The sequence below is a fragment of the Pipistrellus hanaki genome (genome assembly GCF_964339955.1).
Source record: "Pipistrellus hanaki genome assembly, chromosome: 3".
Lineage (NCBI taxonomy): Eukaryota > Metazoa > Chordata > Mammalia > Chiroptera > Vespertilionidae > Pipistrellus > Pipistrellus hanaki.
In genome coordinates, this window is record NC_140505.1 from 6,629,113 (window position 1) to 6,655,446 (window position 26,334).

Below are 26,334 nucleotides of genomic sequence, written 5' to 3' on the forward strand. Positions count from 1 at the left end.
CCAGGCAGGACGAGGTCTGAGACCACGGGCTGCGGGGAGCCGCTCACCTGACAGCCGAGCGCGGCTCGCAGGAACGTCAGCACCGTCGCAGACACGGGCGCCGCCCCCGTGATCATCAGCCGCACCTTCCCTCCCAGGTTCGACTTCAAAGACAGGCAGAGAGAGAGGGTTAAAGGGCTGCGAGTGGGGGGGCTCCTCAAAGACACTTCCACGGCACCCGTCCCCGAGCCCCCAGCTCTCTGTGGGCCGCAGGGCTTGCTGAGGTGGGTGGAGTGTTTTTCCACCCCACACTGTACCGTTTGCTCTCAAATGGGATGGAAGGAAGTCGACACCCCCTCCTGCTGGCATCTTAAGGGATCAGAACAAGAATGTGATGGATCTGTGGCAACACCCACATTTTTGTTATTTTTTGGACATAACTTATTGTCACTCATGCCTAAAAGTGACCTTAAGAGTGACATACTTGTTCCAGAAAAGTAAACCCAAATGGAGAATAAGGCAGGCTACAATATGCTGGTTCCTTTCCCATGTTCACAGCTACAATCCTACTGATGACCTATCTTGGATCCTGAGCTTTTTGTAATTGTTAGCCACGTGCCAGAATTGATAACAAGGCGTCCTTCTCCCTCTTGGCGTCACACCTCTCTTTCAGAAAGAGCCCTCACAGAGACCCCGAGGCCCACTCAGCCCAGGACCGGTGTCGGGAGTCGCCGGCCACCTGTATTTTGCGGAAGATCAGCTTGTCCCACAGGCTGTTGTTTCTGATGATGCCGCTGCGCAGCTCCGCTTCTTTCCTCTTGGAGGCGAAGTCCAGGAGCCAGCGCTTCAGCGTGGTGTTCGCCTGCCCGAAGATCTAAGGAGTCAGGAGAGAAGGAGGTGTCACAACTCCGAGAAGCGGGAAGTCAGAGAACAAGTGCTGGTGAGGGTGTGAGGACACTGGCCCCAGGCCCCGTGGTAGAAACGGAACATGGTGCAGCTTTAGAAAACTGCTCCTCAACAGGTCAAAGGAGCGCTACATGACCCAGCAATTCCGCTCCGAGGTATCCGCCCAGGAGCGACGGAAACACCTGCCACAGAAAGCTGTCCGTGGCAGCCCTATTCGTAACAGCCAAGAAGGAGGAACCACTCACATGCCCAACCATGGATGGATGGACAAGTGCAATGTGTTGCATCCATACAGCGGAATGTTATTTGGCTGTGAAAAGGAATGCAGTACAGATACACCCTACAACCTGGAAGAACCCTGAAAACACGTTAAGTGAAAGGTGCCAGTTACAAAAGAACACACATCACATGATTCCAGTCATATCAAAGTCCAGAATAGGCAAATCTATAGATTCAAAAAGCAGATTATTTTTTGTTTAGGGGTAAAGGCGGGTAGCAGGGTGGAGGATGATAGCTCAAGGGTAGGGAAAGGGTTGTTTTTTTTTTTGAGGGGGAGTGTGGGATGGTCAGAGAACTCCGTGAAGGCACTATACACCTTAAGTGGGTAAATTGTGTAGAGCTGTTTTTAAAAGTTTTTTTTCTAGAAGAACCATTAAAAAAGGAGCAGGTTCTCATAGATGGCAGGAGCCATGCCTCAAAGTGAAGAGCATTACACTGCCCAGTCCAAACGCACTGTGGAGACGGACCGCCACCTGCTGACCCTGCCCTGTCCGCGTGCTCCTCGCGGTAAGGGCCCTGCAGGGGGCTGGCTTTCTCCACCCCTCGTTTGGCTCAGTCACTCCTCTCCAGGTGGCGGAGTAGTATATTACATGTGCACGGAGCTTTCCAACTTATAAAACCGTTTCACAATCACTGTGTTCATGTGATACAGAAAGCAACTTTGTGAGACAGACAGCAGGTGGAGGAGGCAACAGCCCATTGTACAGGTGAGAAAACAGAGGCTCCAAGAGTTAATTATGGAAATAAAATGACCATAATTAAATATGGTCATTTATTCCTACACCGCATGTTTATAAGTGTGTTCACATGTACTTTCTCCTTAAAAACAGCTCTGTGAGGTAAGTGTATTCTGGTCTTCCAGATGAGTGAACTCTAGTTCGTGAGCCGAACTGGACTGTCCACGGTCACACAGAGAGGCCTGGCCAAGCCTGACTCAAGCTGGAGACGGGGTCGGCCCTCGGCCTCTGCTCTGTGCTTGGAACTTACTCTGTCGAACATCCGGTTCAGCAGCCGCGGGACCACGGGGAAGATGGTGGGTTGAAGCACTTTGAGGTCATCCATAAGCAGCCTGATATCTCCTTGGAAAAATCCTATCTTCGCCCCGTGGCACAGCATCACACACTGGAGGGGGAAGCACACGTGACCACACTGCAGCACCCCAGTGGGGGGTTGTGTGCCTGTGCACACACACACAAACACACACACACAGAGACACACATACACACACATGGTTGTAGCGTTTCAGGGCAGTTTCCAGAAATCTACATTTAGGGCAGCTTTTTAAAATCAGTTCTTGCATTCTTCGGTGATTGTACAACATGGAAATTGAGCCTTTCTCCGGATCATCCTGAAGATAAGGAACTAACAGAAACCAGGGTATGTTGGTTTGCTGAGGATCATAGAGGTTCTGCTATGTTAACTGAATGACATGGTATTAAAGAATCCAAGTGCTTTTAGTCTTCCAGGCACTTTCCGTCTAAGTTATTCTCAAAACAAAAACTTGGCTACTTTCCTACAGTCTAATCTTTGATCAGAGTCTCATTTTTAAAAATTTGAATACTAGGGCCCGGTGCATGAAAATTCATGCACTGGAGGTAGGGGGGGTCCCTCAGCCCGGCCTGCCTCCTCTCACAATCTGGGAGCCCTCAAGGACAGAAGGTGACCTGGCGATCAGGAGAAGGTGATGCCACCATCACACCTCTGCTGCTGCCACTGCCGGCAGCGCAAGCCTCGGCCAGCCCTGGTTACCTGAGCCTCGGGCTTGCCCTGGGCAGCTGGGCAGCCACCATCCAAGGCTTGCCTGTGCTTCGAGCCGGCCCTAGGTGGCTGAGGGCTGAGGGGACTGGGGGGACTCCGGAGGCAGGTACATAGAGCTTCCCGGCCCACCTGAGGGCTGGTCTGGCCTTGCCGTGTGCCTGCTGCCCCGGTGGAACTGAGGTGACTGGATGCCACCATCTTTGAGGGCATGACAGTCAATTAGCATATTCCCTCCTTATTGGCTGTGGGTGCCATCATCTTTGTGAAGGCGTGTGGGTCAATTAGCATATTCCCTCTTTATAAGAGAGGACTAGAGGCCCGGTGCATGACATTCATGCACTGGGGGTGGGAGGTTGTCCCTCAGCTGGGCCTGCACTCTCTCGCAGTCCAGTACCTATTGGGGGATGTCCACCTGCCGCTTAAGCCCACTCCGGACATCCCCTGAGGGCTCCTTAGGGCTGCCATATTGGCAGGGCAGGCTCCTACCACCATCACTGCGCTCACCAGCCATGAGCCTGGCTTCTGGCTGAGCAGCACTCCCCCTGTGGGGGCGCACTGATCACCAGGGGGCAGCTCCTGCGTTGAGCATCTGCCCCCTGGTGGTCAGTGTGGATCACAGCAACCAGTCATTCTGTCATTCAGTGAATTTGCATATTAGCCTTTTATAATATAGGAGGATAACTAAAACATCTCTAAAAAGCTACTGAATATGTTGCAGTTGAGACACTAGAATATCTCACACCGGTATGGCTTGTTATTCAGCTACAACCTATTGCATAAGTATTTTCCTATTGGATGCAAACTGTACTGGCAAGCCACGTGCACTTGGCAAGTAGTCTGCCTCTTTCAAATTTTAAAAAGAAAAAGATGATGCAACAGCCCGGCCAGGTGGCCCAGTTGGTTAGAGCTTCATCCCATCATGAGAGCATGTACAGGAGGCAACCAATCGATGTTTCTCTATCTTTCCTCACCCCTTCCTATCTCTCTAAAAAAAAAAAAAAAAAAAAAAAAAAAATCAATAAACATGTTCTCGCCGAAACCGGTTTGGCTCAGTGGATAGAGTGTCGGCCTGCGGACTGAAAGGTCCCGGGTTCAATTCCGGTCAGGGGCATGTACCTTGGTTGCGGGCATATCCCCAGTAAAGGGTGTGCAGGAGGCAGCTGATCGACGGTTCTCTCTCATCGATGTTTCTAACTCTCTATCCCTCTCCTTTCCTCTCTGTAAAAAGTCAATAAAATATATTAAAAAAAAAAATAAACATGTTCTCAGGTGAGGATTAATTAAAAAAGTAAGTAAAATTTATAAAATGATGACGCAATTGAAGGTCAAATGGCTCAAGCCTGAAAGCAGAAACCACTAGAAAGGCACACCAGGGCGCACTGCTTAAAGATGAAAGCTCAGAGGCTGTGTCCCTGTGTCCCGCCTCCCAGGCACACCTCTAACACTACCTCCGGTACACAGGGCCCATTATCAACTCATTTGACCTCACGTGCTAGGATCACAGCTCTCCTGTGCAGGAGGCGGAAGGAAGACCGGAAGATGGGAGCTAAGCTCCCTGGTCCTCAGGGGTGAGAAAGTCCAATAGGGCATTTCCGAAGGGCGGAGCCTTGGTACTGTCACCGACACCTCACAGGGTGTGGCACGTGGGTCTGCTTAATCAAGACTTGCTAAGTAAAGGAATGCTGCTCATTTCCCCTCTAATACAATCCCGAGGGGGCGGGTGGGGAGGGCCAATGGGGTAAGGGGGACATATGTAATACTTTCAATAATAAAGGTTTTTTAATAAACACTTAAAAAAAGACACACACACAACAGAATACAATCCAGAACTATCTAAGAAGGAAAAACGATGGCTCCTGGCCAGTTTTTAAACTAGTCACACAGTTGGGTACTGGGAGCCCAGGCAAAGGTCAAGATCATCCCAAGATCACTTAGAATTTTAATGGAAAAAAAAAAAAAATCAGTCCTAAGCCAACTTGTGCATTTGTGAACAAGCACAATAAAAAAAACAAAACCCGAGACTTCTCACAGAGCAGAGGTCTTTACAGAATGGTATTCATAAAAATTCTACTTTTATAGTCCATCTTTCTGGAACCATGTCCACATTCATATCCTTCAAAAGTCTGAGCTTCTAATTTTAAAACGAATGATTCAAGTTCAAGTAGCCAGACTGAGAAAAAAAAAATGATACTCTTTTAAATAATTAGCACCATTTCTAAAATGGGGCTCGGCAAAGAGCTATGCACGGGTGACAGTGTGAGGTCAAACTTACCTGCATGAGCTGCTCATACATGTGTGCAAGTGGTAAGAACGAAATGTGTGTGTCACTGGCATTCAGGCCAAGTGTCTTCTGTAAAACACAACGACTTAGAACACAAACAAACAAGCCAGCAAGGAAAACAAAACACAGTGCCTTACCTCGACAACTCTTTCAAACATATGGGCAAGAGGCAAGAAAGAGATGAGAGTATCATCTGGAGTGGGATTGACAAAGTTCTGTAAGCAAAGACACCGGCAGGCAGAGTGGCATTAAGATTCCAGTCATTTCCCACGTCCCTGAGAGCACACGATCCCTCAGCGCTCAGGAGGAAGGCTCGGGCTTACGGTCTGCGCTTACTTCTCACTGAGGAGTGAAGTGCAAAGCAACCCCTCAGCCACTCAGACTGGGTGGGGGTCATTTCTAGTGACAAAGTGAATGCACTCAGAACTTTAGCCAAAATAAGAAGTATTTTGTCCAAATTGGGATGGTAGGGGATCGTGTGCTCTAGTCATTAATTATTCAAAATTACAGTACCCCAGGACCCAGCAAGCTCAATCGCATCTAACGGTAAGAAACCCAAGATCTGGCACAACATAGGCAGCGTGCTATATTGTGGAAATATGAGACCCAGTCCAATGGAAGATAGCACGTTATGCCGTACAGGGGAAGCGGGAGAGGAGGGAAGATAAACTGGAGCTCCAGGCTCCTTTTATCTACAGCACAAGCGCATCTGGAGTAGTTTAGTTTGATTGACAGCTTTACCATAAAGCCCCCCTCACCCGTGAGATACATCCCGGTTTGTTCAATGCAGCTCTGGGCTGGCACCAGGGATTTGCTTTCCCCGGGTGCGCGGAGGGCAATAGATCTGTATCTGGGCTGAGTCGGGACATCTGGTTTCCATGCCCAGCTTCCCGTGGCCGGCACAGCGAGGGTTTGCACCGAGTGCTCGTGCCATTAGCCGGTCCGGAGTGGGCACAGGAGTCCCAGGGCACGTGGGATAGCCTGGACATGCCCGACCTGAGATCACTTTCATGCCAGGATGACCTGCATCCAAACCAGTGCTTCCCTGTGGGAAACGGCTATACGATAAGAAACCAGACTAGATGCTATTTACAGTTTTCGATTTTCTGATTTAGTGCAATACATCATCTGTATGGCCAGAGGTTTTTACAAAGCTGAGAATGCCCCAGGAATACAGGGTTTTAAACAAAGTTCTGTAACCGTCTGTCTCACGAGCCACGGTGCGCTTGGAGCTTTCTCTGAAGGCCCGTTAGAAAGTGAAAGATGCGCTCTGGTCAGGCAGTGAGAGGTGACTCAGTGAGGGTGTAGGAAGTATACACCAAGAGAGGGGGTTGGGACTAAGAGGGTGTGAGTTTAAGTGCCAGTGAGATGGACCATCTACACAAGCAAGATGCCCATTCTCCCAAACCAAGAGGCGCAGGCTCCTGCCACAGACAGAACCCACAGAGACCGAGCGTGAATTATGCAAACCGTGCCAAGGGTCTGAGAGAGAGGCTCACGCTGGTCACTAGCAACTTCCTAAAGCGCAGGTTTGAAATGTACCTTTGGTGTCATGGACTGATGGTGGCCTCTCCAAACTCATAGGCCGAAAGATACGGCCATTGGGAGGTAGTTAAGGTTGAATGAGGTCATAAGGGTGGGGCCCTGACCCAAAAGGACCTGTGTCCTTGTGAGAAGAGGAGACAGCAGAGGCCTCTCTCCTCCTTGTGCACAAGAGGAAAGGCTATGAGAGGCAGAGCAAGAAGGCGGCTGTCTATAAGCCAGGGAGAGAGCCCTCACTAGAAACCGAATTTGCTGGCACCTTGATCATGGACTTCTAGCGTCCAGAACTCTGCCGTTTCAGCTGCTCAGTCTGGGCTATTTTGTTATGGCAGCCCACGCAGACTAAGACACTTGGATAGTAACTGAAGTTCGAGGCTTTAGTCCTTCTGATAAAATGGACGTCAAACTGACCATAAAAGTAATAATAACTCAAAACCTTCAGCAGCATCTAACGCTTCATTGCCAACTTAAGGGAGTTATTTCCCCACCACTGGGATAGGAGATACTATAAAAACACAACAGAGTCATTTCTCCCCGGCCTTTACCACTTTCATTCTCAAGGCCTAATGCCAACCAATGAACATGAAGGAAGATGGCAACATCCCAAAGGTTTACCTCTGTCACTTTCACAAACGCCGAGGAGTCGCTCACTATGTTTCGATGGGTGATCATTGCTCCTTTGGGGTTGCCTGAGGAACACACATGTGAGCAGAACAAAGTCAGAGGACAGAAACTTCACCCAAAAACCAACGACAGACACGGAGGTCGCCCAAAAACCCTCCACGGTGAGGGCCTCAGAGGCCTCAGGGTCAGGTACACCCAGGAGAGCCAACTGTCAAGTCACGTAAATTCCTGAGCGATCTGCAGGCCTTTCCAGGAAACTCGGTATCATAAACAATCTTTACTATGATGGGCAAATTTTGGAGGGTGTGTGGCAACTGCAGAAGAAAAGACAGGAGTCTGTATTTCTGTAAGTCAGTGATACGGGGTTGGTGTCTCAGGATGATGGATGGAGTGTCACCTTCAATAAGTGGTTGAGGAAATATGTGACACTCAGATTCTGAGAATGTCTCTCAGAGGGATGCGAAGACAGTGTCTGAACCACTTCCGTCTCTTCTGCCTTCGGTCCATCTACAGCCCAAGGAACTCGTCCTCAAAGGAGGCAGGGAGTACACACTGGCAGGCCACTCAGAGGCAAGTCCATGGCAGAACTTACCTGTGGTTCCACTTGTGAAACAAATGACTGCAAGGTCCTCAGGTTTTGGAGGCTGCGGCACGTAAGAGGAGAAGGAGGAAGCGGCATAAGTCAGAACAGACAGCTGTGAGCCGTAACCCATCACCTACCACCCCTGCTGGTCTCCGAGGTGACCAGCTAGTGAAACGCCAGGGGACTGTGGTGGGCCTGGCAGAGTCTTACCTTGGGCTTCTTCCTGTTGGCCCTTCCCAGGTCCTGAAGAAAAGAGAAAAACATCTTACATGGACGCTTTTCTCAATGCAAAGAAGAAGGTCACATCAAGCCCCTCCGCCTGACTTCGCTGTGGATTCACTGACGGCTGCTCAAAGACAGCAGACATTTCTATGACACTAACTACGGCAACTCAAATCAACCTGAACCAAAAAACGTAGGCACTGCTCCAAGAAGCCGCTGTCCGGACACCTCTCTCTGACACCAGACTCTGTAAGTGGTATCAGGGTGGCCTTTGCAATAAGATTTATTCAAAAGACAGGAATCAGAGTGTTTCACGATCCATTTCCTGGCCCCTACTCCCTATTCTGGCCTTTCACAAAACCCAGCTCCTGACTGTCACCAAAGAGCTGGCTGTAGATGCTCAGATCCCCAAATCAGAGCACAGCAAGGCACCTGCTCACCCAATTCAGCCTATCGAACACCTCCACCCGGGGAGAGGGAGCCAGCCTGCAGATGTCAATGCCAGCCATTCGGAAGCCCACGTGGGGGCGGAGACAGGACTTGGGAACCTCTGATTACCAAACAGGCTGGGATGGAAGGTGTAAGGCTGCTCCAGAATGGGCGTGAAGGCTACGAAGGACGGATTCGCCTTGGCCCATCTGGCTGGGCAGTTAGAATGTCGACCCACAGACTGAACGGGCTTGGGTTCGATTGCGGTGAAGGGCATATACCTCAATGACTGTATGTTGTGTCTGAGTGTATGTTTCTATGTGTGTGATGTGTGACTGTGTGTGATGTGTGACTGTGAGTGTGTGTGTGTCTGTGAGTGAGGCAGGAGGCTCTGTTACAACAAATGACAGTTTCTCTCTGATGTTGAATTTCCCCAGGAAAGGGCTGATAGATCCTTACTAATAGAGCCTCGATGCTTTATAGAAAACCATGCATACATTTTAAGCCCTATTTATAACAGATCCAGGAAGGCACGTAAGGTTTTCAGAAAGGGAACGGCTGGCTCTGTGCAGCCTGTCTCTTGCTATGATGTGTCCATGCGAGGTCCCCCTCCTGCCTGCAGCTTGGGATTGAACTCTAATTTCCAAGCCAACGGGGAGGATCAGCGCCTCACGGGAGCTGACGCCGAACAGCTGATTTCAGTGCGAGCCGCACTCATTCCCCCAGAATGGTTACCTTTAACGTTGCAATGAATGTGAACTTGGAGAAATTTAGTATGAAAATAAACCAAATCCCACATCCCTGCTGGAAATTCACCAGGCCTCTACAAAAACAATTTGGGGGGAAAGAATAGGGCGGCGGATGTCCACACCTGGCTCCGTTTTAGATACAAGTCAGAGAGCAAAAGGCACTGAAGCCTAAAGAGGCACAAAGTTAAGTCCCTGCCTGCAACTGAACTACAGTTCCCAGCCTTCACTGGCGCGGCGTGTCCGGCTCTGTAATAAACGGGTGAGCACTGCAGCTCGCTGGAGGGGAGGACTGTCAGAGGGGACGGTGACTCTGGGTGCACGTGAATTCTTTTCACACAAGACAGGAGCTTCTGCTCCGTATCACTCATGGCTGAGGCAGCCAGCCGGGGCTGAGCCCGTGTGGCCCAGTGGAGGCCACGCCTGAGCCTAGATGACCCTGGGGACCCCTCCAGACCTGGGCAGAGCAGGACTCACCTCCATGGCCTTCATGCTGATGATCTCCACCCCGCACTTCTTGCCGCGCTCCAACAGATCGCTGCCATAGGAGTCCATGAGAACCACGATTTTAAGGCAGGGGGTCAACTTGTTTTCTACACCGTCCAATAGGAGGTTGGCCTTCTCTGGCTTGTCCACAAAAACCAGGGCGAGTTCAGCTGGAAAACAAGAGGTACAATGAGCAAGATGCTCTGGAAAACGAGCTTGACTGCATAATTTTAAAAAAGGTAGATGGACATCTATATAATAAAATTGTAACATGCAAATTGACTGCACAGCAGGATGACTGTCCGGACCTTCCGGACGACCTCGCTATGACGTGCACTGGCGCCAGGCCAGCCAAGGCGGGTGTGATGCGATTGGTCAGGGGGCCCTGCCATTGCCCCATGCCACTCTCTGCAGGGCAGCCCGATGGGCGGGGGGAGGGGGCTGGGAGTCTCCATGATTACCCCAAAGAGGGAGGCCCAGACCACCCTTTGAGCGAAGATCAATTGCATGATCCACTGCCCCACACAGGGAATCCCAGGCCACTGGCTGGTAGTTCTGCGATGGGTGGGTGGGACCTTCCTCTGCGGGGCGATCGATCTGGGGGCCCGTGATCAATCCCCCCACAGAGGGAGGCCCAGGCCAGCCAAGCAATTGCACCCATGCCCGTTGCCTGCAGAGGGAGGCAACCAGTGGCAGGGGAAGGGGGTGGGGGGTGGGCAGCTGCCGGCAGCTGGGGGAAGGAAGGCCCTTATAGGCCTTGATTGCCAGCCAGGCCTAGGGACCCTACCTGAGGGATTCCAGATTGTAAGAGGGTGCAGGCTGGGCTGAGGGACACCCTCCCCGCCCTCCCATGCACGAATTTCATGCACCGGGCCTCTAGTTTAAATATAAAATCCATTTCGAATCAAATATAGGCAAATGTCAATCACAGAATCTAACAACGAGGCCGGTGTCCACCCGGAGACCACACGTACCTTTGTTGACTATGTAAGTGATTGCTTCGGTTCCCAGGGTGTCATAGAGGGGAACGACCACCATGGAGAAAGCAAAGCATCCCTGCTCAATGATCACCCACTGCACAGACAGGGAGGGTTGGGAGAGAAAAGGACACGTCATCATGGAGCCACTGCACGGAGACCTACACTGGATCAAAAGCACATCCGGGCACCGCGAGGGATTCACAGTGAGGACCAAACGCTCGCCCCTGCTGAGAAGCAGGTGTCATCTGCTGGGAGGATGGAGGCAACTGTGCAAGGCAATCACCAAGACCAGCCAGTGACTCGGAGCCCCGAGGGCCACCTCTCTGGGGGAGTAACCGGGGTGCCCCTTGCTAGAGCAGCACCCTGTGGACAGATGGAGAGAAAGGAAGGAGATCCCGAGAGCGGGGACTGCAGAGTTCAAAGCAGGAAGGAGGTCAGTGAGCCGCTGGCTGGCCTGGAGGTCCCCGAGGGAGTGGGGACCAGAAGGCTTGCCCTGGGCCGGGGCAAGCCTTGGCTCGGGAGGCGCCTGGCTCCGGCCCCCAGGCGAGGCACAGCCTCCGGGGCTTCTCAGCGAAACAGTGACTGTGGACAGAGGAAGGTCAGCCTGGCTGAGGCGTGCACTGGGTGGGAACGGGGCAAGGAGGGACGCACTTGTCCAACAGGAAAACTGTTCTGACAAAACCTCCCCAGAGTAGGAACGACGTAAAGAAGTGAAGCGGGAACTGGTCATCTGGTCTCCACACTCGGCAGCCACATAGCAGCTCACCGAACTCCCAGGCAAATGTGCGGGATGCTCGGGGGCGCCCTGGGGTGGGGTTTTACATGTGTAACTTCCTAAGGTGGGACCCAGAGCCACATTCTCAGGAGAAATCCGGCCACAAGATCTGGTCCCCAGCGGGGGCGGGTGTGGGCTGACCGGCTCTTCCACCGGAGAGCGCTCAGAGCCGCGGACAGACGGATGGACGGTCGGTGGGTCGGTCGGGGCTGCGGGGCCTTACCTCAGGTCTGTTCTGGGCAAAGATGCCGATGTACTGGTCGGGGGCGGCCTTGAAGCCCTTCTGGATCAGCGCCGAGCCCACGCACTCCGACATTTCCGCCACCTGGAGGGAGGAGAAGCAGTGGCCGCTCAGGCCCCACCCCGGGGGGAGAGCACGCACAGAGGAGGTGAGAGCAGAGGAACCTTCGGGCCACGTCCCGAACAGCACGGCCTCCTCACCAGGACCCACTCCTGACCTCCCGGGCCTCCCGCAGAGCCCCGGCGGCAGCCACGGCAGGAATTCCCACCAGGCCCGTTCACACCTCAGGTTCACAGAACCCGTCACATTACAAAAGCATACAGGGACGCGGGGTTTTTTATTTTTTGTATTTATAAAGAGCAGCTAAGCAGCCAAAACTTGTCATCTGGTATCAACACCGAAACAGCAAGTTTGGGGAAGATCTTTTAAAAAAGGAAGAAAGTTCTTCTCACTGGGCTCTCCACTTCCATTCTTGAGACTTTATTCTTAGGAAATAATTCGATTTTTAAAAGGAGGCTTAAAAACGTTTATGTACAAAGACACATATTTCACACAATTACCTGCTGGGGCGGGAAACCCTTTTTTCTGCCAACAGCCATTTGGATATGTATAACATAATGTGCGGGCCATACACAATTATCAGTCTAAGAATCAGCCTGCTGTAGTTGGGCAAACGTTTAATTTACTAATCATCTGGTCTTGGCAGGGCCACACCAAATGGTCCCGTGGGCCTCTGCAGCCTGCAGGCTGGAGGTTCCCCACCCATGAAAAGTCACAGGACCTCCAGGGGACGAGGGCCACGGCTGCGAAATGCCATACAGCACGTCCATATTACAGTTACGGAAACCACACCAAACTTAGAAATGTGTGCGACCATCCTAAGTGAAAATATACATCAATGCATACTGTTATTACATCCAAATAAAAATAGGTAGATGTATAAAAAAGGAGACAGGACTACATACTTGCCCCATCCTCTCTCCATTCCTGCCCAGATTAACTTAAAAAAGCTTTTGAAATCTTTAAAATTGGAGTTCTCTCCTTGCTTCTCAGGATCGCTCCGGTGTGGCTCAGTGGATAGAGTGTCGGCCTGCGGACTGAAAGGTCCCAGGTGTGATTCTGGTCAAGGGCATGTTCCTTGGTTGCGGGCACATCCCTGGTGGGGGGTGTGCAGGAGGCAGCTGATTGATGATTTTCTCTCATTGATGTTTCTAACTCTCTATCCCTCTCTCTTCCTCTCTGTAAAAAAATCAATAAAAATATTTAAAAAAAAGAAAAGAAAAGAAAAAGAAATCCCAGCCCGCAGTGGGGTGTTCTTGCTTCCCGCCGACATGTGAGAAGCAATGTGGGAAAATACTGCTGAACATAATGCAGCACAGGTGATCCAGAACACACCCAAGGATGCTGAGGCCTGAGACCATCATGCAACACCCACGGTCTTTGCACCACATGCAAAAAGGAGGGATCTCAGAAACTACTATTTGAACACTATTACTTGGCTTTGGGAAGGCAAACAAAACAGCAAAATCCATCCAGTCATGCCTCCACTCAAGGCGTGCTGTGGTTCTCGCCTCTTTGCCCTCTCTCTCAAGATACCCAAGCAAAGCCTTGGACCCGCTGCTGCTCAGTCGAGGGAAGGGAAGGATGCTGAGTGCTGGTGTTGGGAGACAGAAAGCCTGGCTCCCGAGCTGGCTTTGTGGCTCCTAATGACAACCCCTCCACACGCACACCCGGACGACAGCCACTGCGAGCCACACGCCCACTCACAGCCTGGAAGGAGGAAGCTGAGTGCGCACGGAGGCCCGGTGCCCGCCCCTGGAGCAGGGAGCACTTCCTGGCAGCTGCGCCGGGGACAAAGGCAGCCTGGCCGCCGCCGCCAGCTGCTCCCGCGGGTCCGCAGCTCCACCGGGACCGAGGAGAAGCACGCGCGTGTGGACTCATCGAAATCATCAAACGACAACTAAAGGGCAGTGTCCTCCTGCTCTGCTACCCACCATTCACAAACCACTACTGACCAGCCCACGTGGACGAGGCGGGGCTGCGGAGGGACACGCGTGACAACAGCCAGATCCCCGCGTCCTTGATATTTGTGATGAGCAAGGGTGTGTCTCCGTGCGGCTGTGGGTGGTGGCCCCGGGTCACATGTCGCAGGGGTCCCACGCTGGCCAGGACACACTGCTGAGCCCCACACCAGATGGCACGGACCCCACTTCTGGCCAGGCTTCTGCCACTAACCAGCTGGGACCATGGCGAGCCCATCGCTTCCTGGGACCCGTCTTGCTCATCTACAAATGAGGGTTATTCTGTGCTGGGGCTTCTCGCCTCTCCCAGAACCTCTCACGGCAGAGGGGGGCAGACCTATCCCTCCACGGGTCTAGTCACCTGCTTCGACACATTTCTAGAATTTTATGTTCAAAATTATACTCTACTCCACAATGCATCCATTGGCTCCAAAACAAAGTGCTGAAGGCCTGGCTGGAGAGCTCAGTTCGTTGGAGCATCATCCTGATACACCAAGGCTGTGGGTACCATCTCTGGTCAGGGCACATATAGGAATCAACCAGCGAGTGCATCAGTAAGTGGAACAACCAATTGATGTCTGTCTCTCCCTCCCCCCCGCCTCTCTCTCTCTCTCTCTCTTTCTCTCTAAATCAATCAATCAATCAATCAATCAATAAAAATTAAATACTTTGAACCACCAGCTAAATCAGTTCACTGGTTTTCCCCAAATCTGTGTGTCAGACTTCCCCAGCAGATGCTGCATGTTTATCTAAAGCTCTGAGCTGGTCAGGCACAGACGTTCTGCGGAGGGCTCCGAGAACCCACACACAGAGCCACTCCAGCTGTGCAAGGCGCCCACCGAGCCCCAAAACTCACCTGCTTGTAGGAAAGCCACTCATAGGGCTGGTCTGGCTTCCGAGAGCCCAAGCAAGGGCCGTTATCTGAAAGAGGAGAAAGCAATGGTGTAACATGTATCAACATCTTAGGGGGTAGTCCACCTCGTTCTACAGGCTCCGGGAGACTCTGGTGGTCCTCAGGTTAGAAATAATGAGTTCAGGTGGGAAATAATTCTCCCTGGGTTTTGATTTGATTTTTTTTCTTTTCTTGTTTATTTCTATTTTGTTCCTTAAGTGGGGCAGGAGAGGAGGAAAATGAGAGAAGGCATATGCAAAAGTTAGGAAATATCAGGATGTGTCCTGACTCCAAATTAGGTACCTAATAAGCAGAAAGAAAGACCCATGTTAATCATATGAATTATTCCTTCTAACGGCTAGCTCATTAATAAATACAATCCAAGTCATTTACATTTGGAATGACACACGTTCCTTTCTACAGATGGATCCCAAGCGAACTTCACGCTCCGCTGTAGCTGTTGGAGGGAAAGGCTAGGTTCACCGGGGGAGAAGCTGCCACTTTCAGGCGGTCAGAGGTGACCGCACACAGGAATGTGTCCCAGGGAAACCAGGTCTGCCGGCAGCTCTGCGTGCTGGGCCTGCTTGCTCCTTCTCCCGGGAATCGGAATGAAGCTGGAAGGGTTATCACCTCCCATCTGACCGAGGCCTCTACACTTCCGCTCTGAGACCTGAGCATCTGACCTGGAGGAAGCGGGAGGAAAAGCAGAGCGTGGCTGTTCCGGGGCCCTGAGAGGTGTGGTGCGCGTGTGGCTTCCAGCCTCAGTGGTGAGGCCTCGGGCCGTCCTGAGGCCTGGCTCCGAGGCCGACCTGACCGATGCAGGAGAGAGCGCCAGGGGGCCTTGGCCTCAGAGCCTCTTCCACCCACAGGGGCTGCGATGAAGGCCCGGCTGCCGGGGTCAGCAAGTGGGTCCTGGGGGTGATGCACAGGGAACCACACAGTTCTCTGTGTGTGAAAACAGCACAGTCTTCGACTCTGTGTGGTGATGGGTGTGAACTATTCACTGTGGGGTCACTGTGTTGTACACCTGAAACTGATACAATGCTGTATGACATTGTCATCTCCAAAAGTGAAAAAGACCCGCCAACCACGACAAGTTCCACCAGACGTGGTTTCGGATGGGAAAGAAAGTACAGTGGCCATAAGAAATAATATTTCTTTTTTCCTCAAGAAAACGGGTAGGCCATCCACAGCCAGGGCCAATCAGGCCTGCCCCCTGCGCTGTAAACACACTTTCTGGAACGCAGCCCACTCATTCCTTTACATGTTATCTAAGGCTGCAGCCGAATCGTTGAAACAGAGACCTGATGGCCCCAAACCCCAAAACATCCCCTATCTGGCCCTTCACAGGAGAAGTTCGTGGGCTCTAGCTCAACAGTGCAGTGAGCCCAAGCTCAGCTGGGGAACTTAAAATATACACTATACCCAGGCCCTGCTAGCAACGTTCTTGACATAACCGGACAGGGATGGGGCCTGGGCCTTAGTATTTTCCAAAAGCTCCACACACCTCCCTCTCCCCCCGCTTGACCCTGAAGTGCAGCTGGGGATGGGAACCACTGAACAGGGATCGCAATCTTTGCAAACCGCGCCCCGGCACAGCTTTCAAACACCAGGTCTGAAAACTCTCAGCTGGCTCTGCCATCACTCAGCAACCTCCACCTATCCAGATGCTGGCCTCGCTCTCCTACAGAAGGTCCATCTATGGCAGCCTCGGAAAACTAAAGCTTGGAATAAAAAGCTCCTCTGGGGAAAAAGAAAAGAATAAAATAACCTGTAAAGCAGCCCTCTTCAGTCAGTATAAGCGAAAATCACCGAACTTACTTTTCTTCAACGTCTCTGAAACATTCATGTAAGTCCTTCATTTCCCAAGTAGAGACGGTGACCCCCCAAAGTTACGTGACTTAACGTCAGGGGACACTCAGAAGTGTCCTCCTAGATGAATCTCATCCTCTGCTAACCACGGGGAAAATGTATGTATATTTACACACATGTGTGCTTTGTCGTGGTGGTAAATGATACACACACACACACACACAGGCATATATATATATTTTTCATGTGCCCTTAATTAGGCTGATCTACCTTCTATTTATTCTAATAGACAAACCCTTACCCTGATACTAACTCTGAAGAAACCTGTCAATTCAATAATCTAGAGCACATGTGTCAAACACAAGGCCCGCGGGCCAAATCCAGCCCGCCAGGCCTTGCAATGTGGCCCGCACTGCGCTGTCATCACTGCACTCCGCTGTCAGTTTATGACATTGTCAGTTTATGACTGTTCAGTAAACCATTCGGCCCGCGATTTAGGCTGGATTTTAGATTTTGGCCCCTTCTCTGATTGAGTTCGACACCCCTAATCTAGAGGTACGCTCGCTTTCCCTTTATAGCGGGGCTTAATGAGCGTGCTGCAGGATTGCCGGGGCGACGGTGAACACAGAGTCCAACTTGCCGGTGTCAAGGAAAAGCACCTCTCGAGCACACATCAAAGGCAGCATGTGGGGGACGGGGGAGGGGGGACAATAGCGCCACAGTCAGTAACCTAAGGAGATTACAGTCTAACCGCCAGCAGATTTAAATAAAGCGTGGACGCCAAGGACCGCTTCTGGAGAGGAGCCCGGAGCAAGCCAAAGCGAAGAGACTAAAGCAGAAGGAGGGGCGGGGGCACAGAGGTGGGAGTGCCAGGCTTAGTCACTGTGGGAAGAAGAGACGGCAGACCTGGTCACGGAGGCGGTAAAAGGGTGCGGATGCTGAGAGGGGGCGGGCCACACCGGCCTGAAGGAAGGGAAGGGAGATGACAGCCCGGGAAGGGGTTACAGAAAAGGAGAAGTGCAGCCTGAATTCTGAGGGTTAGTAAGAACACACAAGTGCCCAGGCAGGTGGGAGGAACAGGCTCAGGGATGGGTGGGGAGGGCAGGCACAGAGGCTGGCGTCCTGGGACGCAGAGGGCTGGGAGGGAGGGCAGGGGCGGGCCATCGGGGTCTCTGCGGCCACGGTCAGTCACTGAGCGCCGCCCCATTCCCAGTGCCCCTGACGGAAGGAACACTGCTTCCTCGGGACGCCAGCATTTACTTCTTAAGATATGAGTCTCCTGGTGGAGAGCTTTGGGAAATGCCGGACCAGGCCCAGGGAGGCGGGTCTGGTGGCTGCAGGGAACGTGGGCCCACAGCGAGCGGGTGTGCGTGTGACTGTGGAACACACGGCGTGCTGAACACGTCTGGACAGGGCACCCACGCCGCGGCCACGGGGAGCGTCTGGAGGGGCCGTGGGCTCGGGGTCTCACTCTGGAGGAGTCTTGGGAGGAGAGGGAGGCCTGAGCGACACGAAGGAAGGAAGGCCACTCCGGAATGGAATCAGCATCTGCACAGAAACTCGGTCGGTGCTTACTCGACACGTGGATGCCCCTCTGGAAACCTTCGTACAACGTTCTGACGTCGTCATAGAAGAACGCCATGGGCTCGTCGCCCTCCAGGAGCGTGGACCTCCGCGCGCCATCGCTGCCCTGCGGAAAGAGGCAGGCGGACAGCTCGTTAGGAGGAGGCGTTGAAAACAAGCCGCCTGACGTGCCCGCCTCCATCCCAGAGCCCCGGGGAGCAGGGGAGCCAGCAGTGCTTGCGGCATGCCCTGGAGGGAGGGCGAGCAGAGGACCCGTCGGGTCAGCTCGCAGGGAAACGACGTTCAGTTTCGCTTCCACGCATTATCCAAAGTGTTTTTTACGACGTATAGCTGACCATACTCTCTCTGAGGTCATTCCCGCTGTTCCCTTTGCTGGCTGGGAACTCTGGTTTCTCAGAGCATCTGCCAGTTGCGATCATGGCTGTCAGACGCAGGAGGTGCAGACCCGTCTGTGCACGGTGTCCGCACACTCACAGCACGCAGAGCGGATGCCGCAGGGCGCCCTCCTCTGGCCGTCTTCCCCGCTGGCGCAGTGAGCACACCTGCCCAGCAGCCTGGTCACCTGAGGGGCAGTTGTTCTCACCCTGTGAGCTGCTGCGCCCTCGCCCTCGGGGCCACAGACACCGCAGGGGGTCCAGACACAGGCACTGAGGAGTCCAAGGCCAGCTCCTGTGGGGCCAGAGCCTGCCATTCTGTTTAACTCAGGACAGGGGCCTTCCCAGCTGCAACGCCAGGGAAATGAGATGGACGGGGCCAGCAAGAAAGGATTGTTCAGAGGTGAGAGGAGTCGCTGCTGGCTGGAGGTGCTAAGAAAGGAGGCAGGGAGGCCTTCGCGAAGGAGAGCAGGCCAGCTGTGCAGGCCGAGCTGGTGGGAAGAGCCACGAGGAGACCCTCCCTGAGGTAACGAGGGCCAGGCATGTTTGGATGGATTCCTTTTCTTGTTGTGTTTTTAAAATATATATATATGTATGTTTGATTTCAGAGAGGAAGGGAGAGGGAAAGAAACATCAATGATGAGAGAGAATCACTGATTGGCTGCTCCCTGCACGCCCCCTACTGGGGATCGAGCCCACAACCTGGGCATGTGCCCCTGATGTGAATGGAACCATGACCTCCTGGTTCATAGGTCGATGTTTAACCACTGAGCCACACCAGCTGGGATCTTGTTGTTTTTTATTTGTTTGTTTTTTAAAGATTTTTAACATTTAAAAAATTTTATCTTTTTCAATATATTTTTATTGATTTCAAAGAGGAAGGGATAGGGAAAGAGAGAGGGAAACATCAATGATGGCAGGAGATCAGTGATTGGCTGCCTCTTGCATGTCTCCCACTGGGGTTTGAGCCTGCAACCCCAGCATGTGGCCTTGACCAGAATCGAACCTGGGACCCTTCAGTCCGCAGGTCAACGCTCTATCCACTGAGCCAAACCAGCTAGGGCATCTTGTTGTTTTTTAATTATAATTCTTCTCGGCTCCTCCCACATGCTCTCTTCCTCCCCCTCCAAGTTATCATTTACACAGAGTAAAAATGTTTTGGCTAACACCAAGGACAAAACGACTGGCCCCATTCCCAGTGGGGTGAGTCTCTCCGGGCTTTTTTCTGTGGGTTTACGTTTGTGTGTCTTTTTCAGTCTCCACTAGGCGCTACACATGGGTATTTAAGTCTTCATCTAAAACGGCTAATAATTTCCTGGAGTAAATATCACCCAGGCATATTTCCTATCTTCACACGCTTTGCTCTAACTTTGCAGAAACTCCCTCATACCTGCAGCCACGGTGCCAGATACAGTTAGTAACTACAGCATGCAGCTTTAGAAAGCAAAGCAGTCATTCTCCGTGTGCATGAAGATGGAAACAGAATCATGCGCCATCACTGCTTCAGCGCTAAGTCTGCTTTCGCGTCTGTAAAATGGGGTTACCATGTGTCCGTGCCCAGGGTTATTTTTAGCTGAACGACAACGTGCCTGTTTCCTGTAAAAGATGAACGTGTAGACTCTGACTCAGACACCCTATAGCATGCCCCAATACAATAACGGTCCTTCTTCTCCCGTATCTTTGCTACAAAAGATGCTCAGGTTAGAATTCAGAAGCAATTCTGTGGCTTTATAGTAAGATTCAGAAACCTCTTCAACCATCGTGACGAGGCAGGAAGAGAAGAGGGACGGAAATGACATGCCAGGGAACGGGGAGAAGAAAAGGCTAAGAAGGGGAAGAGGCATGAAAAGCCTGGTGACGAGGAGCCCTCGGCGTGAACAAAGGCCTCCTGGCCACGCTGCCTGCGCTGCCTGCACCGCGGGGCCTGCCTCCACGGGGAGGGCCTGCTGACGCTGCTCAGAGTTTTGTCTACAAAAGCCATGCCTCCCCCCTCCCCCCGCACCCCCGTGTCCTCTGCTGCGTCGTGACCACACCTGTCAACTGCGAGATGGGAATCAGGGGATAAGACACAGAGCTTGCTCCGGAGAAGCCTGGCGCGTGTCCTTACGTGACCTGAGGGGCTCCAGCGAGCACAGCTGAGCCGAGAGCAGGGAGGAAGTCAGAGCGAGCAGACAGGAGCAGCCTGGAGCCGAGGCCTCGAAGGATGACCAGGGGACGCACTGTCCTGGTAGAAAAGCACATTACCAGCCCGTGGCCAGATCCCCTGGATGAGGAACTCCGGGGCTGGGGCTCAGCAAGCCCTCCGAGAAGTCCTACATCCACGCGCGGGTGGGAGGCCTGAAGGTCCCCGGCAGGGAGGTGGTGACGGTGGGTGATGTGTGGGAGAGAAATCCACAGGAGCGTGAGCAGTGCGCCGAGCAGGAGGGAGAGACTGGGAAAACCCACCCCCACGGGTCTGGTCCAGGGCGGACCACGTGGGAATGGGGAGAAGGTGGGCACTGGGAGCACGGAGCCCAGTGGGTGGGATTGGCAGGCAAATGCATGTGGAGAAAAGAAGGGAGAGGTGGAGGACTGAGAAGACAGTGTGTCCGTTTTATAAAAAATGGAAGACTAGCCGAAACCGGTTTGGCTCAGTGAATAGAGCGTCAGCCTGGGGACTGAAAGGTCCCAGGTTCAATTCCAGTCAAGGGTATGTTCCTTGGTTGCGGGCACATCCCCAGTAAGGGGTGTGCAGGAGGCAGCTGATGGATGTTTCTAACTCTCTATCTCCCTTCCTCTCTGTAAAAAACCAATAAAATATATATATTTTTAAAAACAAAAGACTAGGAACTGGGGGTAGGTTTGAGAGAAGAGATGAAGCTTAGCTTTTGATATGTGGTAACCATATCCCTTCAAGATAGGTCAGCCCCCCAAAGTTCATTTTGGGAATCCCTGCTGTAGGATAGGATTTGATAGCAAACTTCCGGCTGAAGAATCCTTTGGGGAGGTTAATGTGTTGCTGGTATGTAATCCTCAGGACTTTGGGAAACATGGAGGTGAAGCAGTCAAGTCCTGGTATGTAATCCTCAGGACTTTGGGAAACATGGAGGTGAAGCAGTCAAGTCCAGGTTAAAGGAGTTAATTATATGCCGAGTACCAGGAAAGCCATCCTCTCAGCAACGTACCCTGGGGACAGGGCATTTCTCGTTATTCTAGTTAGCAATTAGGAGAGTTAGCTGCAGTCTGAGGATGAAGCATGCATGGGCTCTTTGCCAGCCTAAGGCCCGGGGCAAAGGGGGAAAGGCCGAATTGCCCCTTGACCGTGGGGCAAGCTCCGTAACTTCACGAGGAGAAGAGACGGAAGGAATCAGGGGTGGCGGAGGCCGAGCAGCACGATCTGAGCTTTGAAATCTGTTGCTCTTGAAATGACCGCATGTTCCGGCGAAGATGCGTTTTCGATGTGCACACATGTGGCCATTCTTCCTGAGCTAAAACGCCGAGTATAAAGGCTAGGTGTCAGGACCCTGGTCACCCCCACTCGGGCGAGGGGCTGCAGCTGAGCGGTGGGGAGCACGTCTGTAGCCACTGGACTCAAAACATCGGCGTGTGCCCCGGAAATCGGGCCATTTCAAAAGCCTGGGATTTGATTGTTGGGTCTTTCAAGCACGTGCGCCTATTTTTATAGGACCGCCACTTACATAAATTTAAAGGACTTCAAATGTGGCCTCCTGACCTCTGATATCATCTGCAGATTGGGGGTAGGGATGGGGTGTCAGTTTTGCTCAAGAAACAGGATAAACGGAGCAGGTAACCCCAATCACATGTTTGGAAATCATAAGACTGCGAGTCAGGGAGGGTTATGGGGCCTTTTATTTCTTCTGCTGTGCACTTCCTCCATGTGGCTATATAATTTTCCATTTTTGTTTAAAAAAAAAAAAAAAAAAAAAAAAGATGGAGGAGTGAAACCCTACAGTCAGAGCAGAGGCCGGGAGAATGCCCCGGACCAGCTCTGCAGGCTGAGGCCCGAGCTCCCCGCGCTGGCTCAGGCAGTGAGAGGTCAGACTGCCCTTGGGGGCAGAAGGGCAGGCCTCGGTGAACACGGGTGTCAGCGGTTCCCGGACTGGAGCGCTAGCCAGCCTCTGGCAGAAGGAGCACTGGATGGACAGAGCATCTGGGGCCACTCCCACTTTAAACGCAAAAGCAAACCACATCCTTGAAGGCTTCTGGGGGACAGGAAGGCCCACGCTTCATAAACTGTGTCTCACGCGTCTCCATCTAGAAAACGGCCAGCCATCTACGGGCCACAACTACCCCTTTTCCTTACCCTGCTCTTCTCCCTAAGGAGAGGGGTGGGGGCGGGGCAGGAAGAGGAAGAGGAAGAGGGACACAGGTGCAGAGGTAGGAGGGGAAGAAGAGAGAGCAGAGGAGGAGGAAGAGAAAAACCCAGTAGTAACTTCTAAAGAGACTGTGGAAGACTTGGCTGGATTTTAATGTTAAATCCATCTAGGGCGGGATGGGGGGGGCGGGGGGTGAAGAGGAGGGAAGGGGGGTGTAACGGAAGCAGCAGGTGGAACCACAGTCCCAGGGAGTGAAAATAACTAATTCTTTCCTCTTTCCAGTATCCTCCCTGTGCAAAGACTCCTCCAGCACTTACATCCATACGACGCTCATGGCCAGACCACCATCACCACCTGCTACAGACAGGCACACCCTCCTTTTCCACCCCAGGACCTGCAGCCAGGCTTCCGGCCCCAGGTCTCATGCCCGGCAGCTCTGGATCTCCGAAAGTCAAGCCAGGGCCTTGAAGGGCCAGCCCACAGTGACCCTCCCGCCACATGTCCTGAAGGACAGTGGACAGGACATTAAAAGCATACCTGCCGCGCCTCGGTCATCTCGTCTTTGAGAGCCAGGCCCAGACCCCGCTGCCTGCCTGGTGATTTGGTTCCTCAATGCTCTCCCCAGATCCTCCGAGCCTTTTCCCTCTTCCTTCTCCCGTTCCCCACTCCCCATGCTCCCACTGTCCCCATCAGAGGGTTCCCTTAGGGCTGGGGAGGCTGGCAGGATTAAACTGGTTCTGCGCTGCTACACACACCTCAGTCTCAACCACCCTCAGAAGGGAACACAGTACCCCACCCTGTGAAAGGGGAGGAAGTTTAGAGCCACAAAACCCAAATTCACGCACACACACACACACACACTCACACACACACACACTCACACACACACACACATGCACGCACACACACACGCACGCACACACACTCACACACACACACACTCACACACACACGCACACACACACACACACACACACACACGCTGTCCCAGCACAAGGAGCCGGCCCGGGGCCCCTCCGTACACCTGCCGTTTAGAACGGGTGAGGCGTCCCTCGCTCCCGAAGCGGAGGCTGCAGGCCCAGAGCCCAGCGCGGCCTGTGAGAGGTTGGCGTAACCCGGGATCTGTGTCCAGAGGCTGGGAACATTCATGTCCATCGTTTTCCACTTGGCGTGAGCTGAACCTGCTTCAGGGAGGCTATTTTTAAACTTGAATAAGCATTACAGCCCTAGCCAGTTTGGCTCAGTGGATGGAGCGTCAGCCTGTGGACTGAACGGTCCCGGGTTCAGTTCCGGCCAAGGGCATGTACTTGGTTGCAGGCTCCTCCCCAACCCTGGCCCTGGTCAGGGCTTGTGCAGGAGGCCGCCAATCGGTGTGTTTCTCTCACATCCAGGTTTCTCTCTGTCTTTCCCCCTCTCTCTTCCAGTCTCCCTAAAAAGCAATGGGAAAATATCCTTGGAGGAGGATTAACCAAAAAACAAACGGGCATCACAGCCCACATGAGAGCACACGTGCTCCCGGCTGGCTGAGGCCGGGAAGTGCCACCATTTCTACAAAACGACACTGTGTTTTCAGACCTGCTTCACCGTATTCCCATCCAGTGACCGGGGCGTCTCTTCCCGGTTAGAGGAACCCAGGATGTTTTTCCTAAAACAATCCCCCTTCCTGCTTGGAATTCCCGAAGGCAGCTACTTGGTACTTCCGTGGCCAGGCATGGCACCCAGCTCAGAAACTCCTCCCCAGCTCCCTGCGCTGCCCACCCCTCCCCTAGGAGCCCATCCCCCCAAAGCCGCTTCCCATGACCAGCAAGCCCTCTCCCACCGCATTCGAAACACTAGTCGCTTTCGAGTTAGCGGCCAAGTCCAACAACACACGGAAACCCAGTTGTTCCCTACAACATGAGTTTAGTAAGAAAAAGTGAGTTAGCCGAAACCAGTTTGGCTCAGTGGATAGAGCGTTAGCCTGTGGACTCAAGGGTTCCAGGTTCGATTCCGGTCAAGGGCTTGTACCCTGGTTGTAGGCACATTCCCAGTAGGGGGTGTGCAGGAGGCAGCTGATTGATGTTTCTCTCTCATCGATGTTTCTAACTATCCTTCTCCCTTCCTCTCTGTAAAAGATCAATATAAAATATATTTAAGAAAAAGAAAAGAAAAAGTGAGTTAGCCAGGTTTTCATAGTTATTAAAAAGCCCCAGGTTTTAGAAAAGGTGCAAAAGTCACTACTGGTATAAAAGTGCCGATGTCTGCACCCCCCAGAGTAACACATCTAAGCAAAAGCTCCCCTAAATACCCCCTCTGCAGCCCCCCGGCTCCCGGCTTGCCTTGTTGAAGGTGCGGGGTGAGGAGAAGGCAGAAGCTCGCGGGCCCAGCTCTTGCTGCTGCGGCCCAGGTTCGGACAGCTGTGTCCCTCCCCCGTCCTCACTCCCATTCCTGACAGCTTCAAATCCCATGCCCCACTATGTGCAGAACCCCAGACCCCATCTCTGATCTAAGCACCCCCCCTTCCTCCTCTCAGTTCCATCACCACCTTTGGGTTCACTTCCCTGCGCATCCATTTTCAGAAGAGCCTGCTCCTAGGATCGAGAGCTCTAGCCACCGATCCTTCAGATCCTTCTATCTAGAAAGACCCAAACGTTCCTTCTGGTCCCATGTATTTCTCGCCCCCTCCGGCCACAGGTGCGATACATGACCGCACCGCGATGGAGGCAGCAGACCGGGCTGCGCACCGAGCTGCTGGCCGGAGCAGCTCCCTCCTTAGATGATTGTTTTCTCTCATGCACATGTGAGGGTGAACGAGGAGACCTTTCCAGAAGAAAACTGGCATTCACTGAGCACTGACGTGCGGGGGCCAGGGAGACCTCTGCGTATCTCCACAGGGTCCTCGTACCAACGTGCTGGGGGAGGCACTGGCACTCCGTCTCCCAGACGAGGAACTGAAGGTCAGAAGAGGCGGGAGCACTTGCCCACGGCTGCCTGGTCCACGCAGAGCGGCGGTCCGGCCTCGGCCTTCTCCCCTCCAGCTCCAACATGCTCTCCTGTGTGCCTGCCGCAACCGCCGCGGTCTGGGCCCTGACCAGTCCCTCATGGCTCCCAGTCACCCCAGGGGAGATCATCTTCACAGGAGGGCACGGGGACCACAATCGCAGAGAACAGGCTGAGACCAGCTAAGCTAATGCCCACGTGTGAAAGTGATTGGGGGGAAGGACAAGCACAGCGATTCGCTTCTGTCGTCTGCTCGCAGTCATGCAGCAGCAGCAGCAAACTCCCTTTGGAAGATGGACCCTTCCCTGACCCAGGCAAGGCCGGCCCTCACCTCCCTGCCGCAGCCTGGGAGCTGCCGGTGAGGCAGGGACACAGCTCTCTACACAGGACGCTGAGCAGGCCTCGCTCACAGATTTAAAGAAGGCAGCGAAGTGCCCGGCTGGGGTGGCTCAGTGGCTGAGTGTTGACCTATGAACCAGGAGATCACCATTTGATTCCCCGTCAGGGCACATGCCCGGGTTGCGG

General features: G+C 53.0%; 1 protein-coding gene across 8 annotated transcripts in view; it reads right to left on the reverse strand.

The window, feature by feature from the left end:
• The window catches only part of ACSL1 (acyl-CoA synthetase long chain family member 1), a 59,892-nt gene that overhangs the window by 10,185 nt on the left and 23,373 nt on the right, over nucleotides 1-26,334 (reverse strand). For 7 of the 8 annotated variants that reach the window (XM_084877755.1, XM_084877756.1, XM_084877761.1 and 4 more), the window contains exons 3-14: nucleotides 18,132-18,246; nucleotides 14,709-14,773; nucleotides 11,814-11,915; nucleotides 10,810-10,909; nucleotides 9,827-10,005; nucleotides 8,163-8,195; nucleotides 7,962-8,013; nucleotides 7,361-7,434; nucleotides 5,341-5,418; nucleotides 2,152-2,286; nucleotides 719-853; nucleotides 48-143 (exon numbers count right to left, since the gene is read on the reverse strand). In XM_084877755.1, the coding sequence (XP_084733881.1) occupies nucleotides 48-143; nucleotides 719-853; nucleotides 2,152-2,286; nucleotides 5,341-5,418; nucleotides 7,361-7,434; nucleotides 7,962-8,013; nucleotides 8,163-8,195; nucleotides 9,827-10,005; nucleotides 10,810-10,909; nucleotides 11,814-11,915; nucleotides 14,709-14,773; nucleotides 18,132-18,246 (1,164 nt within the window). Of the gene's footprint in view, nucleotides 1-47; nucleotides 144-718; nucleotides 854-2,151; nucleotides 2,287-5,194; nucleotides 5,273-5,340; nucleotides 5,419-7,360; nucleotides 7,435-7,961; nucleotides 8,014-8,162; nucleotides 8,196-9,826; nucleotides 10,006-10,809; nucleotides 10,910-11,813; nucleotides 11,916-14,708; nucleotides 14,774-18,131; nucleotides 18,247-26,334 lie in introns of all 8 variants that reach the window. The other variant, XM_084877762.1, reaches the window with a different exon arrangement.